The 16,029-nt window shown below is 42.4% G+C and overlaps 3 protein-coding genes and 1 long non-coding RNA gene across 6 annotated transcripts; 2 read left to right on the top strand and 2 right to left on the bottom strand.

Moving 5' to 3' along the window:
* The first annotated feature begins 416 nt into the window (after window positions 1-416).
* LOC124411270 (importin subunit beta-1) lies at window positions 417-10,235 on the top strand. Of its 2 annotated transcripts, none has more exons than XM_046890318.1 (7): window positions 417-1,040; window positions 1,762-1,820; window positions 1,901-2,083; window positions 2,217-2,570; window positions 2,718-2,867; window positions 3,014-4,866; window positions 10,123-10,235. In XM_046890318.1, exons 1-7 carry the CDS (start codon window positions 986-988, stop codon window positions 10,130-10,132), a joined length of 2,664 nt encoding a protein of 887 aa, XP_046746274.1. In that variant the 5' UTR covers window positions 417-985; the 3' UTR covers window positions 10,133-10,235. The 2 variants fall into 2 exon arrangements, with proteins under 2 accessions (XP_046746274.1, XP_046746275.1); XM_046890319.1 differs by lacking the exon at window positions 10,123-10,235 and adding an exon at window positions 5,661-5,727.
* LOC124411277 lies at window positions 7,197-11,573 on the bottom strand. The gene is made up of 4 exons (XR_006929661.1): window positions 11,460-11,573; window positions 11,003-11,311; window positions 9,803-10,897; window positions 7,197-8,847 (listed from the first exon to the last, which is right to left on the bottom strand). It is a non-coding gene; the product is annotated as an uncharacterized LOC124411277 (long non-coding RNA).
* Window positions 10,123-14,965, top strand: LOC124411272 (carcinine transporter). The gene is made up of 12 exons (XM_046890322.1): window positions 10,123-10,235; window positions 10,659-10,877; window positions 11,099-11,266; window positions 11,379-11,482; window positions 11,572-11,726; window positions 11,934-12,102; window positions 12,236-12,484; window positions 12,946-13,160; window positions 13,815-13,996; window positions 14,103-14,281; window positions 14,445-14,688; window positions 14,825-14,965. The coding sequence occupies exons 1-11, from the start codon at window positions 10,173-10,175 to the stop codon at window positions 14,680-14,682; spliced, it is 1,941 nt and encodes a 646-aa protein (XP_046746278.1). The 5' UTR covers window positions 10,123-10,172; the 3' UTR covers window positions 14,683-14,688; window positions 14,825-14,965.
* Window positions 14,713-15,951, bottom strand: LOC124411274 (metallo-beta-lactamase domain-containing protein 1). Of its 2 annotated transcripts, none has more exons than XM_046890330.1 (4): window positions 15,718-15,951; window positions 15,433-15,495; window positions 15,179-15,298; window positions 14,713-15,061 (listed from the first exon to the last, which is right to left on the bottom strand). In XM_046890330.1, the coding sequence occupies exons 1-4, from the start codon at window positions 15,866-15,868 to the stop codon at window positions 14,859-14,861; spliced, it is 537 nt and encodes a 178-aa protein (XP_046746286.1). In that variant the 5' UTR covers window positions 15,869-15,951; the 3' UTR covers window positions 14,713-14,858. The 2 variants fall into 2 exon arrangements, with proteins under 2 accessions (XP_046746286.1, XP_046746284.1); XM_046890328.1 differs by having other exon boundaries at window positions 15,433-15,597.
* Between the last annotated feature and the right edge of the window lie 78 nt (window positions 15,952-16,029).

Consider the following 16,029-nt stretch of genomic DNA (forward strand, 5'->3'; position numbering starts at 1 on the left):
GCCGCGAGTCGAAACTTTGTAGAGGGCCGCAACTTTGGTTCAAATTCGATTAAAACATGAAATAAATATAAATGAATAAGGCATTGTAGTTCACCTGATTGTAAGGGTGAGTTTACAAACAGTAGTGTTTTTCACACGTGATGGAATAGATCAATTATTTATTACACGTTTCAATCAAATTGGATTAATTTCAGTGGCAGGCTTTTCAAAGTTTTGGCTCGCGGCCACCATCAGAGCGCTGCGGACGCCTAACATAACGAATACCTAACCGTTGGTGTGGTAGTGGCAGGTAGTGGATTGAATGCTCTGTGTTCATAACTCACTTCCGTACCGGAAGTTGTGGAAACAGCGGAAATGGAGAAAATTGAGCGGGATCCAAGAGATGGCGCTGGTTATCTACGATCGTTGTTTGTCTTACGCAAAATAGTCCAAGGTTGACCGTTTAAAATAGAAGAACAATTACCGGGTCGTTTTGTGAATGAATACAAAGATTGAAACTGATTGGCAACGGTACTCGGCATCTTTCGAGTGACTAAGGAATCCGGCAAAGAACTTTCCTGTGTCTTAACAGACGCATATCCACTAGATCCCTACGCTGGGTAATCGGGGGTACTGTATTCATACGCACCAGATCTGCCACACAGGAGACGTTTTCGGTGGTGTGTACGGCTCTTGTGCCCTGTACGTCGTTACGTACACATTCATACCTATGTGCATACGTCCATACATACATGCATGTATATATACTTGCGAGCCACATGCAGTGTGCATGAGTAGACATATTTCACTACAAGCTTAAGTTCGACGCATGCATAGGAGTAGCGAGCGAGAGGGAAAAGACAGGAAGTGGAAGGGGATACTCAACTGACTGGTGAAGACTCGGTCCTACATGTGGGCAACCGCCGGCTTACAGTGAACGTAATCTTGGGAAATAAATTGCAAACCGAGGACTAAGAGCCCAGATCGCGAGGCAGAAGGTATATAAATGGATCCAACCACGGTGCAACTGATCCAGGTTCTCGAGAAGACCGTATCCCCGGGTGAGTTGACGCGGCCGTTTACTCATTTTCTACCCCGACGACGCCACCGCGCGCGGCAACGGCGATTGTTTGGCCCGAGCCTTTTGCGATCGTTGCATGCTCTTCATATCCCATTCCGTATGAATATATACACACGCACCGTGTAAATATCTCCTTGGCAATCATCCTCGCAACCAAGGGCGTCGAAAAATGCGTCAGGTCTAGTCTATCCTTTTGCAATCAGTTGCGATCTTGCAAACCACCCAACGACCGTTACGAGTTAGCGATGTTTCCCAAATATCTCATTTGACATGCAGGCATTCCGCATCTCCGCCGCATCGAGCAACCGCTGTGTCTAGGCTCACTCGTCTTATCTTTATTCAGTTCCTGGACCCCTTATCTCGCCTTCTTCCCAACCGTTTGTTTGTCCCTTCTTGTCTAACCTACTCAGCTTCCGAGGCTGACGTCAATTCGACGTTCTTTCATTACCGGAGACAGTCGCAATTTTATCAAAGTCGTTTTATCAAATATTGCAAACACGATTGGTTGGGAAGATGAAGTTTCTAACCCATGTCCGCCGAAATTCAACTATGCACAATCCGGTTACCCTGACACGTTCAAGTGGATTGAAGTTCATACACGCGTTGACTCTGTACTTCAGTTCTCTTTGACAACCACAAGTAATTAGCGTTCAAACTTCCGAATCAATACTTTACTGATCTGTTACATGATTATCTTTCAGATCAAAATGAACTCGAAGCAGCACAAAACTTCTTGGAACAGGCTGCACAAGCGAATCTCGTAAGCCGTACTTGTTGTGATATGTGGTTTACGCACACTTGTCCAAATAATGTAACGTAATTTTACATTGATTCTTTCAGCATGAGTTTGTGCAGCGTCTTAGTGGCGTGTTGGTCACAGCAGGAGTCAGCGCCGTTGCTCGCATGGCTGCTGGTCTACAGCTCAAAAATCAGCTAACATCCAAAGATCCAGCTCTAAAGATACAATATCAGCAGCGGTGGCTTGCCATACCGGCAGAGTCTCGAGATTATATAAAAAAAAATGTGAGCATTGCAAGGACAGATACACAATTGAAAAAAGAAAAAGATGTGAAGAGATTTCTCTTGCTTCCTCATCTGCTCCATTGTCATGCAATTTATAAAAATTTTCTTTTCCTTCCTCCTTTGCTGTTTGTAGATCCTCGGGGCCTTGGGCACTGAAAATAACAGACCCAGCTCGGCTGCACAGTGCGTCGCGTACGTGGCTGTTGCAGAACTTCCTGTTGAACAATGGAGCGACCTAATACCTGTCTTAGTGAACAATGTCGCCGATCCAAACAGCACGGAAATGATGAAGGAAGCGACATTGGAAACGATTGGATATATTTGTCAGGATATCGATAGAGACGTGCTTGTTGCCCAGTCTAATCAGATCCTCACTGCTATCATACACGGCATGAAGGGTTCGAGCACTTCGAATCATGTTCGACTTGCTGCTACCAGTGCTCTCTTCAATTCCTTGGAATTCACGAAAGGAAATTTCGATATCGAGGTATGTTGACAGATTTATTTTCACAGTCAAGGTAGCCCTGCCCTACAATTCATTTTTCATGATAATCTAAATTGTACAAAAGTTGCAAAATATTACTTTGTCATCTTACAAAATAATAGAGTTACCATTATGTGCAATTTATTTCAGAGCGAGAGAAATTTTATAATGGAAGTAGTTTGCGAAGCTACCCAGTCTACTAATACACAAGTACGAGTCGCAGCTTTGCAGTGTCTGGTGAAAATAATGTCTCTTTACTACCAATACATGGAACCGTACATGGGGCCGGCACTTTTTCCCGTAAGTCTCACAGCTCACTTCTGATTTATTTATCAATTTATTTGATATACGTCGCAATTAGCCCAGTCAACTGAAAGGGTGCATTATGGTAACATGGCCTTAATTTACAACACATGTCTGACCGTGTGTCAATTTGCATCGTCCAGATCACCCTGGAGGCAATGAAATCTGACATCGACGAGGTGGCACTTCAAGGAATAGAGTTCTGGTCTAATGTATCGGACGAGGAAGTGGACTTGTCTATGGAGGAGGGGGAAGCGTGCGACGGTGGTCGACCTCCGCTGCGGGTCTCTCGGCATTATGCAAAAGGGGCGTTGCAGTTCCTGGTGCCGGTACTTATGCAGAAGTTGACTAAGCAAGAGGAATTTGATGACGAGGATGACTGGAATCCGTCGAAAGCAGCCGGAGTATGCCTGATGCTCCTTGCTTCCTGCTGCGAGGACGCAATCGTGCCCTATGTCCTCCCGTTTGTCAAAGAACACATAAAAAGCGAGGACTGGAGATTCAGAGACGCTGCCTTGATGGCTTTCGGTTCGATACTGGGCGGCCTGGAGCCGAACACGCTAAGACCTCTGGTAGAGCAGGCAATGCCCACTCTGATCCACCTAATGTATGACAACAGCGTCGTCGTGCGGGACACGGCTGCCTGGACCTTCGGTCGGATATGCGAGATAATACCGGAGGCGGCGATAAGCGAGACGTATCTCAAACCTCTACTCGAATCCTTGGTGAATGGGCTCAAAGCGGAGCCGAGGGTCGCCGCAAACGTCTGCTGGGCATTCACAGGGCTCGCGGAAGCGAGCTACGAGGCCGCCGAGGCAACCGAAGACGGAAAACAGCCGGAGACATACTGCATGTCTCAGTACTTTGATTTTATTATTCAGAGGCTCTTGGAGACCACAGATCGTGCAGACGGGGCCCAGGCAAACCTCAGATCCGCAGCGTACGAAGCGCTCATGGAAATGGTCAAGAATTCACCTGCCGACTGTTACGTCACTGTGCAAAGGACGACGATGGTAATTCTTGAGAGACTGCAACAAGTTCTTCAGATGGAGACCCACATTCAGAGCCATTCCGATCGGGCCCAATATAACGACCTCCAGTCCCTGCTCTGCGCTACGCTGCAATCGGTACTTAGGAAAGTTACGCCTGAAGACGCGCCCCAAATTTCGGATGCTATAATGACTGCCCTACTCGCTATGTTCAATTCGAACTCCTGTAAGGCTGGCGGAGTGCAGGAAGACGCCCTCATGGCCGTATCGACACTCGTCGAGGTGCTTGGCGAAGGCTTTCTCAAGTATATGGACGCGTTCAAGCCTTTCCTTTGTCTTGGCTTGAAGAACCATGCTGAGTACCAAGTCTGCTGCGCAGCAGTTGGGTTGACAGGTGACATTTGTCGAGCCCTCAAGAACAAGGTCCTACCGTACTGTGATGAGATAATGACTCTGCTTCTTGAGAACCTGAGCAACAATACCGTGCACAGATCGGTCAAGCCGCAAATACTGTCTGTATTTGGTGACATTGCACTAAGCATCGGCCCGGAGTTCAGAAAGTACTTGGAAATTGTTCTGCAGACTCTAGCTCAAGCGTCCCAGGCGAATGTCGACAGGAGCGACTACGACCTGATCGACTATTTGAATGAGCTGAGGGAGGGTGTCCTTGAGGCTTACATGGGTATCGTACAGGGACTCAGGGGCGACGGAACCTTGCCCAGTCCTGTCAGTCTTGTCGAGCCACATGTTCCGTTCATCATACAGTTTATCACCTCCATCTCTCAAGATCGCGAACATACAGATAGTAATATTGCTGCCGCTGCTGGCCTCCTCGGTGATCTGGTTACCGTTTTTGGCGTCAACTTATTGCCGATGGTTGAAACTGAGCCGATCACGGATTTGTTGACCAAAGGACGCAGGTCTCGAACTAACAAGACTAAAACTCTGGCGACGTGGGCCACCAAAGAAATTCGCAGGCTGAAGAATGTACCGCTTCAGTCTAGTTGGTAAGTTTTCATGTCGCTCGTAACTTTTTTACTTCGTCTTGTTTCGTTATTACCTCACTTCAAACTCAGATATGTTCACGACGACGATCTTCTTCCCTAATTACTTAAATTCAATTCTTCCAGCAATCCCAGGCACTCTGGTTAATATTTTTTTTTTTTTAAATCCTTTCCATGGTTCGACCGGCGATATGTTGTTATTACCCATTTTCAAATGACAGAGCGCTCTGATTTGTAAAATCCGAGTACAAGGGTCTTATTTGCCCATCATTATCGAGTGCCTGCATGCGTGCGATTATGTGTGGATGAAAATATTTTCGACTTGGTTTGTAAAACTGTGACTTGACTGGAATGATTTTGTACCGCAACCAGTGAAATATAGGTATCAAAGTGGCTCGCGTCTGTAGCAAGTGTTCGGTGCAACTTTCCGATAATTCTTAGGAAGAGTGAATGTGACAAATTGAAAATTTTCATCTCCGTTTGCACACTGCATTTACTTTAGTTCAGCCTTAAACCCATTGGTATTTCAGTTTGCATTATTTGTAAATTTCATCACGCACGAATCTATAAGAAAATCGGGCGAGTCTGAACAGTTGCTAAACTATCTGAAAAAACTTAGGTAACATGTGTCCCTTAATTTTGTTTGACATATTAGCACGTCGAAGATCGTGAGAAGCTATCGAAACAGCTTGTTAGGAAAAATTTGAAATTGTAATGATAAAATAATATTGTCATTAGGTATCGATTGAAGAACATTCGTGACTGATGAATATTTTCAAACTTTTTCATGTTCACAGATCACCTCGTGGTTGTACTGTCGTGCAATTTGATTTGACTAGAAAACTATCAAACACAATACAAAGACAACAAGATTGGATAGTACGGATGCGAGTTGATAGATGTGCGTGAGTTCCAAAATGATGGCGTCTACTGGTAATGTTTAAATCTACTGGGCCAGATCTACCGGTATCCGACCGATTCATGGTTGAGTGCCGAAAACTGCCTGCGGTAGATCTGCTACATGCCGACCGAAGGATTACGGGAAGTGGATGTTGCCGATGAGTGAAAGAAGAATGAAGATGAAAATTCTGATGATGTGAGTGTGTCTGAGACCAAACTTGACTGAACTGAACTGAACTGAACTGAACTGAACCAAACTGAACTGTACTGAACTGAACTGTACTGTACTGTACTGTACTATACTGTACTATACCGTACTGTACTGAACTGAACTGTACTGTACTGTACTGTACTGTACTGTACTGTACTGTACTGTACTGTACTGTACTGTACTGTACTATACCGTACTGTACGGACTGAACTAAACCGAACCAAACTGAACTAAACTGAACTAAAAACTGTACTGAACTAAACTGAACTGAATTACAACCTAACCTGCGTGATTACGACGATGAGTTCAAGCCCGAGAAGACTTCAAATTGTAAACCTGAAACCGAGGGACGCGGTAACTGTTTTCTTCTGTTGTCCGATGTAGCGCGTGTTGTGTGAATACTCCAGTAAGTTTATTGGGTAAACTTGAATTCCTGCTCGAGAATGTTTGTAATGTTAAACCATTTGTTAGGAGAAAATAATGATGATAATGATGATAATGATGATGATAAGTATAGCGATAATAAAGTATGAGCACAAATAGTAGGAAAGTTTCTGAGTAATGGGTGGTTACGCCAATGAAATGTGTCTGTGATGATAGAATGTACGATAGGATAAATTTTCTGTGTGAATGAGAATACGGTAGAGTTTCACTAGTAATTAACGGTCGGAGTGAATGATTTTATAATCCAGTGAATGATGTATGTCATATTGTTTCGTATGTGCTTGTCTGCTGCTATCGATGATACATTAAAATCTACGTTTTTTCTTTTTCCCTTCATAAATAGTTCTTTATTGAGTTATGTAATGCCTTGTCCAGCCTGTCCAAACATCCACAAGTGAAATTAGAAACAAATAAAAAATAATGATGATAAATTTTAACAATCCAGAGAGCAGTGTCGCTGCCACGAACGCCTTTTTCCACCGTCCGTGGTGTAATGATTCAAGTGCCAAAGAGTTGCGATAATTGTATTACGATTAGACATTAAATTACTGAAAGTGCCTAAAGGGTCTGGGAACTTGGAACTGTACAAGTTTTATTCAACCTTCACCGCTCTCGGCGTGTGTACGACTTGAGTTTAATTGTGTTCACACCTTGCGTTTCAAAATAATGGCCGGACAAAATAACAGTGTCGACTGCTTTAACTATGAATTTATGCAGTCAGAAAAAAATTAGGCGAGGAAAATAATGAAAAGTGAACTATTTCTTCGCCCACCACATGTATCTATTATATCTTTTTTTTTATCCCTCTTCCTGTTTTCTCTTTGTAGTAGCTCTTACCCACTGTAGTTGATATTTATTCAAAAGAATGAATATATAACGTTAGACAAAATATTGCTCAGGAAACCTGCCAAACTCTGTACGAGTAGATGTAACATTTGTTGATGTTATAGACTCTGCAAACTTGGCCCTTGTCGTGAAATATTTGTGTTGTTTTTAATTGTCACATACTAAAAATAAACCTAAATCACAATTGTTATTATTGGATCATTTGAGTCTTCGTTTGAACCGTTCAGAAACATCTGTGATTATGAAAGTAACCAATTATTTCCACGTGTACTCCAACAATACCTTTATCAATACTATTATTAAAATTGAATTTCGTATGGCACTTTTCTACGTCGTAAAGCGATATTTGGCACTCTGGGGTAGTTGTTTCTTTTTTCATCAGTGATTTCAGTTGCTAAATTGGGTTAAAGACAAAAAAAAAGAGAAAAAATACACCAAGTGAATAATCGAAGAACAGTACGTGTCTCCCATATGGATTCATAGAAAAAATATGTAACTGATTCAGGTATAGCGTCATTTTCACTACGAAATTGGCGTCTCATCTATCGAATTTTCGATGCATCTATATCCAACTATTTAGCACTATTACCACTTATAGGTAGAAGAGTTCTCACCTTGCAGTCACTGATATGAAAAAATTTCCCTTTGCATTCTCTGCCTTCTGCCAATCGACGGCTATATCTACAGTTTTGAATTGATGTAAACTTTTGTACCATCTGCAATTAAGTGTACGACTGTATGCGTACTGATCGAATGTAAAAAACCATGGAACTGGCGGGCCAAGGCAGATAATTTGGCTCCGATAGTCTCACTTTTATGTATATTAAATCTCTATCGAGGTTTTTTTTTTGTGAGTATTCATTCAGGATTTGAAAAATGTGTATTGATGGTCAAAAGCAAGTTTAGGTAGCTTGATAACTTCACTGTAGATTGCTAACATTATCCGAATAAATCATTATTTCCAGTTTGTATGATGTGCACGGGTGCAGCCTGAAAGAATTTCATAGTGAGAGTAATAAATGAATGAATTACATTGCATCAATGGTGGCGTGGCAGGTGTAAATGATACGAAAGAACGAATAAAAGTTTTGCATTCAATAATATGAAATGCTACAATCACTCAGAGGTCCTTTGAGATTTCTAGAAGTAGAAAAACTTGGCAATGCCAGGATGAAATCAAATTCGTCAGAAACCATGAATATTGAAGAGTTTAGGCCGTAGCCTTTTTTGTAGCATCTTAATGCTGATAAGACTTGTGAATCGCCTGTAAAATATCTGCATATGAAGCTCTAAAATTCCCTCGCCATGCTGTTCAACGAATCGATTTCAGTCTGGCGGCTTGACGAGCTGTCCTTGAATGCAAACTGCATTTTGTAGGGTGAATTATATTGTAATTAGTATTTTGAATAGAAGGAAACCAGCCATACGTGTGGGGTGGTTGCCCACTGCCCCAGAAGTTTAGTACGAGGAATTGCGTGCGGTAAATTAGGATTAAATTTTGTGGTAGCCAATCCATTTATCGTACGCTATTATGTTGTAAATGCGTATAATCGAGTGGTTGAACGAATTTATGCCTACACGGCCTGGAACAAATAAACAATGCTTAAGATTCTGCCGGCTATATGTCGGAATATATTTTACTTTATGATGAACAAGCAGCATGAAACATTCCTATTTAGTCAGTAAATCGTTATTATTTTGAATCACTAAAATGACAAGTAAGACAAGTTGCGTGAGGGGGGGGTTCTTTATCAGTTGTTTATTTGTCTGGACGAGAAGCAAGGGCGATTCCAAGCGAGGCAGGACGAATGATATTCCGGTGTTTAGCCATGTACTATTGTGTGATGAGAATAACATATGACTACGTGCCGATGATAATGAAACGTAGACCTGCGTTGTACGATTGTCAAAGAATGTACTTGTAAAATCTGTAATATTTAAAAAAGTGATTGATGTACTTTAGAATGGCAGTTGTACGACGGCGCCAAATATATTTTTGAATGAAAAGATCTCAAGTAATGCTTGAAACAGAATGTGCCATACAAAGTGTATTTCTTGCTTGGGAGTCTGTTTTTAATATATACATAATTTTTTTTTAATTTGAATGACGAGGAAGTTGAAAAGACACGTGCGTAAGATGAGAAAAATGAATGTAGTAATAATCAAACTTATCACAGTCTTCTCGTTAAATTTGCGTAGATTCTTCTAGTGCAAATTTTTATTAAACTGATTCAAACCGTACTGCTACGATTATTATCAAAGATATTGTTTTCCAAATTTAGCAGATCACCTGCTTTATTTTGGATATGTCAGTACAGAGCGACTTGGTCTGCTGAACTCGAATCGCATCAACCAGATATAAAATATTATGCATCTCAATACGATATTGTTTGTCAATTTTCAATCACTTGATGTTTTTTTTTTTTTTTTTTTTTTTTTTTCCTCTTGTAGAAAATCAACGTGCAGAAAACCAGAACAATTATGACATGTAATAAAGAACCATTCTCCAAGTATCGTTGATAATCGTTCTTTCCATACCGAGCATGAAATCAATCCTCTCTAATGCCGTGTGTCAGCAGTGCCCTTAATCTCTCTTAAGCATCTCTAGCCTAATTCAATTATACAAGAACCACCCCAGGGTGGGATATTTTTTTATACGTCATCGTTGCCATTCGTTTAGCACGCCACCCTATTGCCGTTTGACACCGTTCCACTATTTCCTGAAACTCTTGGACATCTTTTCACTCAATTCCACAATTTGTGGCTGCCACAATCACCGTTTTCGTTAGCATTACCCCGTACGTCACACGTATGAGACAGAACTAGGCTTGATACATGTTACCTGACCTTTTTCTAAGGCTTCCTTGAGGTTTCAGTAGCCTGAGACCAGTCCCCCATCATTGCCAGTATGAATGTTCAGGATAACTCGGGGCCAGAGGACAGGCAAGTACATCAGGTCGCTGACGACGACGTGAGTATGCATCTAAATCTCACTCAGTTTATTCGGGCAGAAATTTTTTCTCTCTTGTCTCCATCCCGTGGTCTAGTGTGAAGAAATAGTTTGGTAAAACTAGTAGGCTTATGTAATATAAACTACGTGCCAAAATGTCCCTGAATTTGTTGTAGGCCAGTTTTCAATGCTCAGCCGTTCCTTATGTCAAGTTGGTAAATGGTAAAGATCACGTTAGAATCATTACTTTTCATTAACAGATTTTCCTAGTATCCTACAGAATCTTGCAAGTCGCCCATAATCTTTCTCAATAAGTCGTAATCTTAGCCAAAATACCATTTTAAAATGTTTAACCACTTTAATTCGCTCTGGTGGCCCGATTGCCTGGCATCATTACACTCGTAAGTCGTAATTGCTCCGACTCTCTCACAAACTTTCCCACAGGATGGATTCGACCTTGACGATCTGTTGCCAATCGTCGGGGAGTTTGGTCGCTACCAACGGCTACTTCTATGGTTCGTTTGCCTACCAGCATGTTTGCCGTGCGGATTTTGCGCTTTCAATCAACTCTTCATGTCTGAAACTCCTCTGCACTGGTGTAAAGTACCTGGACTAGAGGGACTCGATCCTCTTCAGAGACGGCATCTTGCCATCCCTAATCAGGTGCGACAGCAACAGAAACCCTATTAAATTCCCCTTGAGCATTACTTACTTCTCCAAAACTGACCAATAGAATGACTTCGATCCTCTGCATATGCTGTACTTGTTTTAATTCTGTGTGTACATACCTACTCGTAACGTTGAATGGGATTCATCTCTTTCGTTACAGCGAACTGTTTCCTTTCCTTTTTTCCATGTACCGATGATAAACGGTCACCCGGCAGGGGGACAATGAAACGTACAGCCGTTGCACCCGTTACAACGTCGAATGGGAAACTCCGGCGGTGCTAATGGCTGAGTATCTTACACCCAACGCTTCCTGGTCTGAAATCCCGTGCGATCATGGCTGGGAGTACGATGAGTCGGAGGTGACTTCTTCCATCGTTATCGACGTACGTTATGGTTACTAGGCGTATGCTTGCTCTATGGTATGGCTCCTGTAAGTAAAGGTAGATACACTGATTACGAAGATTAACCAAACCTGCCACGCATTACTGTTCACAGTTCAATCTCGTCTGTAATTATTCCATCTACCCAACATTTGGACTGGTTGCTCTTAACACAGGGGGACCGATCGGCGTTTACCTCTTCGGCATGTTGAATGATAGGTAAAATTCGAGTTCATCGATGTTTTAAATTAGTGTTTAATTACAACATCAAAAATCGTACGACATCCATTTTCTCATTTCGAGGGCAGAATCGGACGCCGACTATCGTTCTTCACATGTTTGGCAACGCTGATCACGGGTGGATTCCTAACATCTGTGGCAAACACCTTCTGGACTTGGGCTGGAACCCGATTCATTGTGGGCCTGACGATTCCCGCAATTTATCAAATACCGTTCATTATTTGTAAGATCATCAGAATCTCTCTAAATCAGGTGCAATCCGAGCTGTGTGAGCAGATTCATGAATTTTTTCACCATAATCCAATTGCCTGGATAGAACTATCCAATCTTTGGTGGAAAAAAACTCGGCAGACTTAAACTCGCACCTGTAGTCCTGCACAATAGTAGCCATGGTAGAAAAGTTCAGACAAGTTTGATTATTTTTTCACAGCTCTGGAGCTAGTGGGACCAAATTACCGTTCCTTCGTCACTGTTATGACGTGCACATTCTACACTATTGGACTGTGTACGCTGGCGGGTGTTACATATCTGGTTCGAGACTGGCGACTCCTCGCCCTGACGACCAGTGCCCCGTTCCTACTGTATTTCCTGTATTGGTGGTCAGTAGCATTAAGCACATTCACTTAAGCCCTCCCCCTTTTCAAATAGAACGGCAAGAGCGTGCCAAATGGCCTAATTGATACCTGTAAGGTTCTTGGTGCTATTGAATAGTAAGGCCAACTATGGGCGAAGGTTTCTTCCAGAATCTCCGCGCTGGCTGCTGGCGAAGGGTCGTCTGGAGGAAGCGAAGGAAATTCTGGAAACACTCGCAAGGGTGAATGGCAAAGAGCTCCCCGATTCGTTCACCCAGAAGCTCCGCCAGCGGATGACCATGTCACGATCTAAGAGCGAGGAGGAACGACTACGCAGCGGACCCGGCATCCTCGCACTTTTCAAAACGCCAAACATGCGTCTTAAAACCTGCCTGATAACACTGAACTGGTAATTTTGAGGTCAATTAATAAAACGTGTACCAACCATTTGAATTACAATACAACTGGTGGTAAATGTAGTCAACTTAGAAGACGAAGGCCAAAGATCATGCGTTTTTTTATTAGTCTTTGAAAATATCTATCACAGTTCTCTGTAAATTGTGCACAGGTAGATAGAAAAAAAGTATTTTGAAAAAGGTAGCCCAGGTTTTTCAATTTTCAATTTGAATCCCCAATTTGCAAAATATCCTAAATTCCATGTCAACTACGTGTCTCTGTTTCCCGCCTGTAAAATTGATGAGATCTGTCGATACCTGAAAAACGAGACGTTCTGTACAAACCCGAATTAAACAATCATGATTTAGGAGTGTCGCAATATCAGGACTATTTGCCAACTTTGACCAACGCTTTGCCATGTACCCTTCTAATCGATTAACCTACCGATCAACGACCTTTGCTGCATGTGTGTAGGTTTGCCAACAACATGGTTTACGTTGGCCTCTCGTATTATGGACCAGCGCTCGGAAGTGAAGAGCATTTGAGTTTCTTCTTTTCGTCGTTGGCAGAAATACCAAGCTACATGGCATGCTGGGTGGTCATGGATCGTTGGGGTAGACGGTGGCCCCTATGTCTCTGTATGGTCGTAGCTGGTGCGTCGTGCATAGCGACGGTCCTTCTACCCGAAGGTATGTGTCAAAATACAAAAGTATCCCTCCGATCGTGGCAAAGTTGGGAAAACGGTCGACTGTCAAGCTCGCGCCAATGTTTGGTAACTTTGTATTTCGCAGCGCTTTCCTCGGTCTTGCAACAGTGATCTCTCACATTACTTTACGGTTTTTAGGCATATGCCACGGCCTTAAGCAAATAGATTGAGAAAATTTGTCGATAGGAAGAATACCGACAAGATTCTTGTTGATGTAAAATGTGGAATGAAAATTATGGCTGAATGAGGTCGAAGCGTATTTTTCCCTTATGTTAAACTGAAGAAAAAAACAACAGACTTTGATAAAGCTGATATTTTTGCAGTTGAGTACCTCCGCAACAAACAAAGATACCATCCCTGGCCAAAAACAAACCGAAGACGATGTTGTCGAAGAATAGCTGCTCTACCTTGGCGCGAGCTAAACACGGCCAAACCGCCCGTCAACGCTGTGGGGATTATCTATTTTAGGGCAAAGAATTTCAACCTTGGATAAAAATTAACTGCCACAAACTGTCCCGACCAACGACTCTTTATTGTCGAAATTGGTAAATGTCGGATATTTCCGAGCCCTGAGATAATCCTCAAGAATCAGACATGAAAATCTGCAATATACTTACAACCACTTTCGTACTTGCAGACGCCGTTACAGCGACTCTAATTTTATTCTTGCTGTCCAAGTCCGCGATTTCAGCGTCCTTCCTCATTATCTACCCGTTCGCCGGTGAACTTTATCCAACTCAACTGCGGGGAGCTGCTATTGGATTTTCCGCTTATGTCAGTGGATTAGGATTGATCATCATACCGTTCATCACATACTTGGCAAGTAGTTCCGTCTTTTTATCAACGTAGGTAATTGAAGAGAGAAAATGATCTCCAGCTCTTTTATGGTGGAGTGCATCACAAGCGCATTATTCACTTTTTCTAGGGTACAGAGAACCTCGTCCTCCCCCTAATCATTCTTGGAATGGTGTCGATGATCGGCGGGCTCTCAGGGCTCCGTTTACCGGAGACTTTACATTATCGTTTACCACAGACAGTGGAGGAGGGTGAGCTGTTTGGAAAAAATTGGGCGTGGGCAGATTGTATACGATGTATACCGAAAAGGTAGATTTTTACAACACTATTTCTAATTTGCATAATTTTAGTCTATCCAAAACCCTCTTGGCACACGCGTTCTGGGTTCTAATACTCCCTGAGAAATGACTCCAAGAGGGTTTGAATTACAATGTGATTGGATGTAAAAGTTACTCGTTACTGGCTTCCGCAGGCCATCGTCGACGACGACTTCGTATGAGGATCTTTCATCCGGTGAGACGGTTGAAATGCAGCAAGCGCCAGACCCGTTTCATGCTACCGACAAAACTGCTTTCGAGGAGTCTCCACTCAATGCTGGAAAGGATTGCCGTGATTCTCATGCCAGTATGCGACGACTTGTTCGCCAATCAAGCGTGATGGATACACAGCGAGACTCTGATGGTGCCATAAAGTTGGCTTATTGGTTTTAGAGTCAGGTAATTAGCTATAACTTGAAGCGCTGTAAAACGCAGAGAATTTTTCTTAGCTCGCTTTGTACAGTTTACGCTGATTACATCAACAATGAATAAAATGTTATTCTCTCGTTTGTTTTAACGAAAACTTGCTTCACAGACCTCTGGAAATTCTTCGTTAATGCCATAAGCGATCATTCTCCGTCAATCTGGTTTTCCAGCAAACGAACCAAAGCGTCACTGGTTTGGAACATTGGGCCGTGTCCAGGGATAATGTAATCAGCATATTTCATTATTCGCAAACGTGAGGAAGCCTGAATTTTCCGGAGTGCAAAGGTACCAACTTCTTTCCATAATGATGGATCTGCAATGTCTTCTTCCTTCTCAAACAAGTCACCTGTGTACCGACCGTCACAGTTTATGAGAATATAATACGTAGATCAGATGTACAGAGGGCCAAAAGAATTATTATGCTAAGTTATTTGACGGATTAAATTAAGAGCGCGATCTTCACCTGTTATTGCATACTTGACAGTCTCTCTCGTTGTACCAGCTTCCACTAGAACTGTGACATCCTCATAAGTATGCCCAGGTGTTGCGGTAATGCTAATACCATTGCAGAGTTGGTAATCTTCTGTGGCAGAGATAGAGCAACATCTTATTTTATATATTAGATTAGACATGGAGATTCATTCAGCCTAATCGAAAATTCAAGTTGCCACTAATTGCTTAGACAATGTTTGAACAAATGAGAATAGAGGTGTTTACCATTCTCAAGCCGTTTCTCATAAAATATTGTCCCCCGGTGAACACCATAGCCAACGATGTGTTCTGCATTGAGAAATAAATTATTGTTTCCAATGTGATCTGCGTGGCCGTGCGTGCAAACAACGTAATCGACATTCCGTGGTTGTACATTGTGTTTCTCCAAAGCTACGTAGAATTACACAAAGCGAACAATGACGTCTTGCGATTATTAGCATTAAATTATTAAAATATTTGTTTCCTTGAAATATTCACTATTCTACTGATAACAGAGATATAATATTCTACCCTCGACTAGACGTTCTCGGTCCCAGGCAGTCATTGTATCCACGATAATGGTTTTCGGTCCTTTGATAAGCGTACACGTGCCGTTGGCATCTGTTCTGTCGTCACTGAGACGTTTCGAGTAACCGTTGAATAATACGACTACATCCCACATGTTTGAAAACTTCGTTTTCTCTTTCCCTGTTTGTGCTAATCACTTCTGCTGAAACCCTTAATCGCGACCGGAAATGGGCACGGAGATAAATGTCATTGTTTTAGGTTACGTCTACAAAAATTCGACTGTTTTTCCTACAGATTGAACGTACGTAGCTAAAC

The sequence above is a fragment of the Diprion similis genome, chromosome 10, assembly GCF_021155765.1.
Source record: "Diprion similis isolate iyDipSimi1 chromosome 10, iyDipSimi1.1, whole genome shotgun sequence".
NCBI lineage: Eukaryota > Metazoa > Arthropoda > Insecta > Hymenoptera > Diprionidae > Diprion > Diprion similis.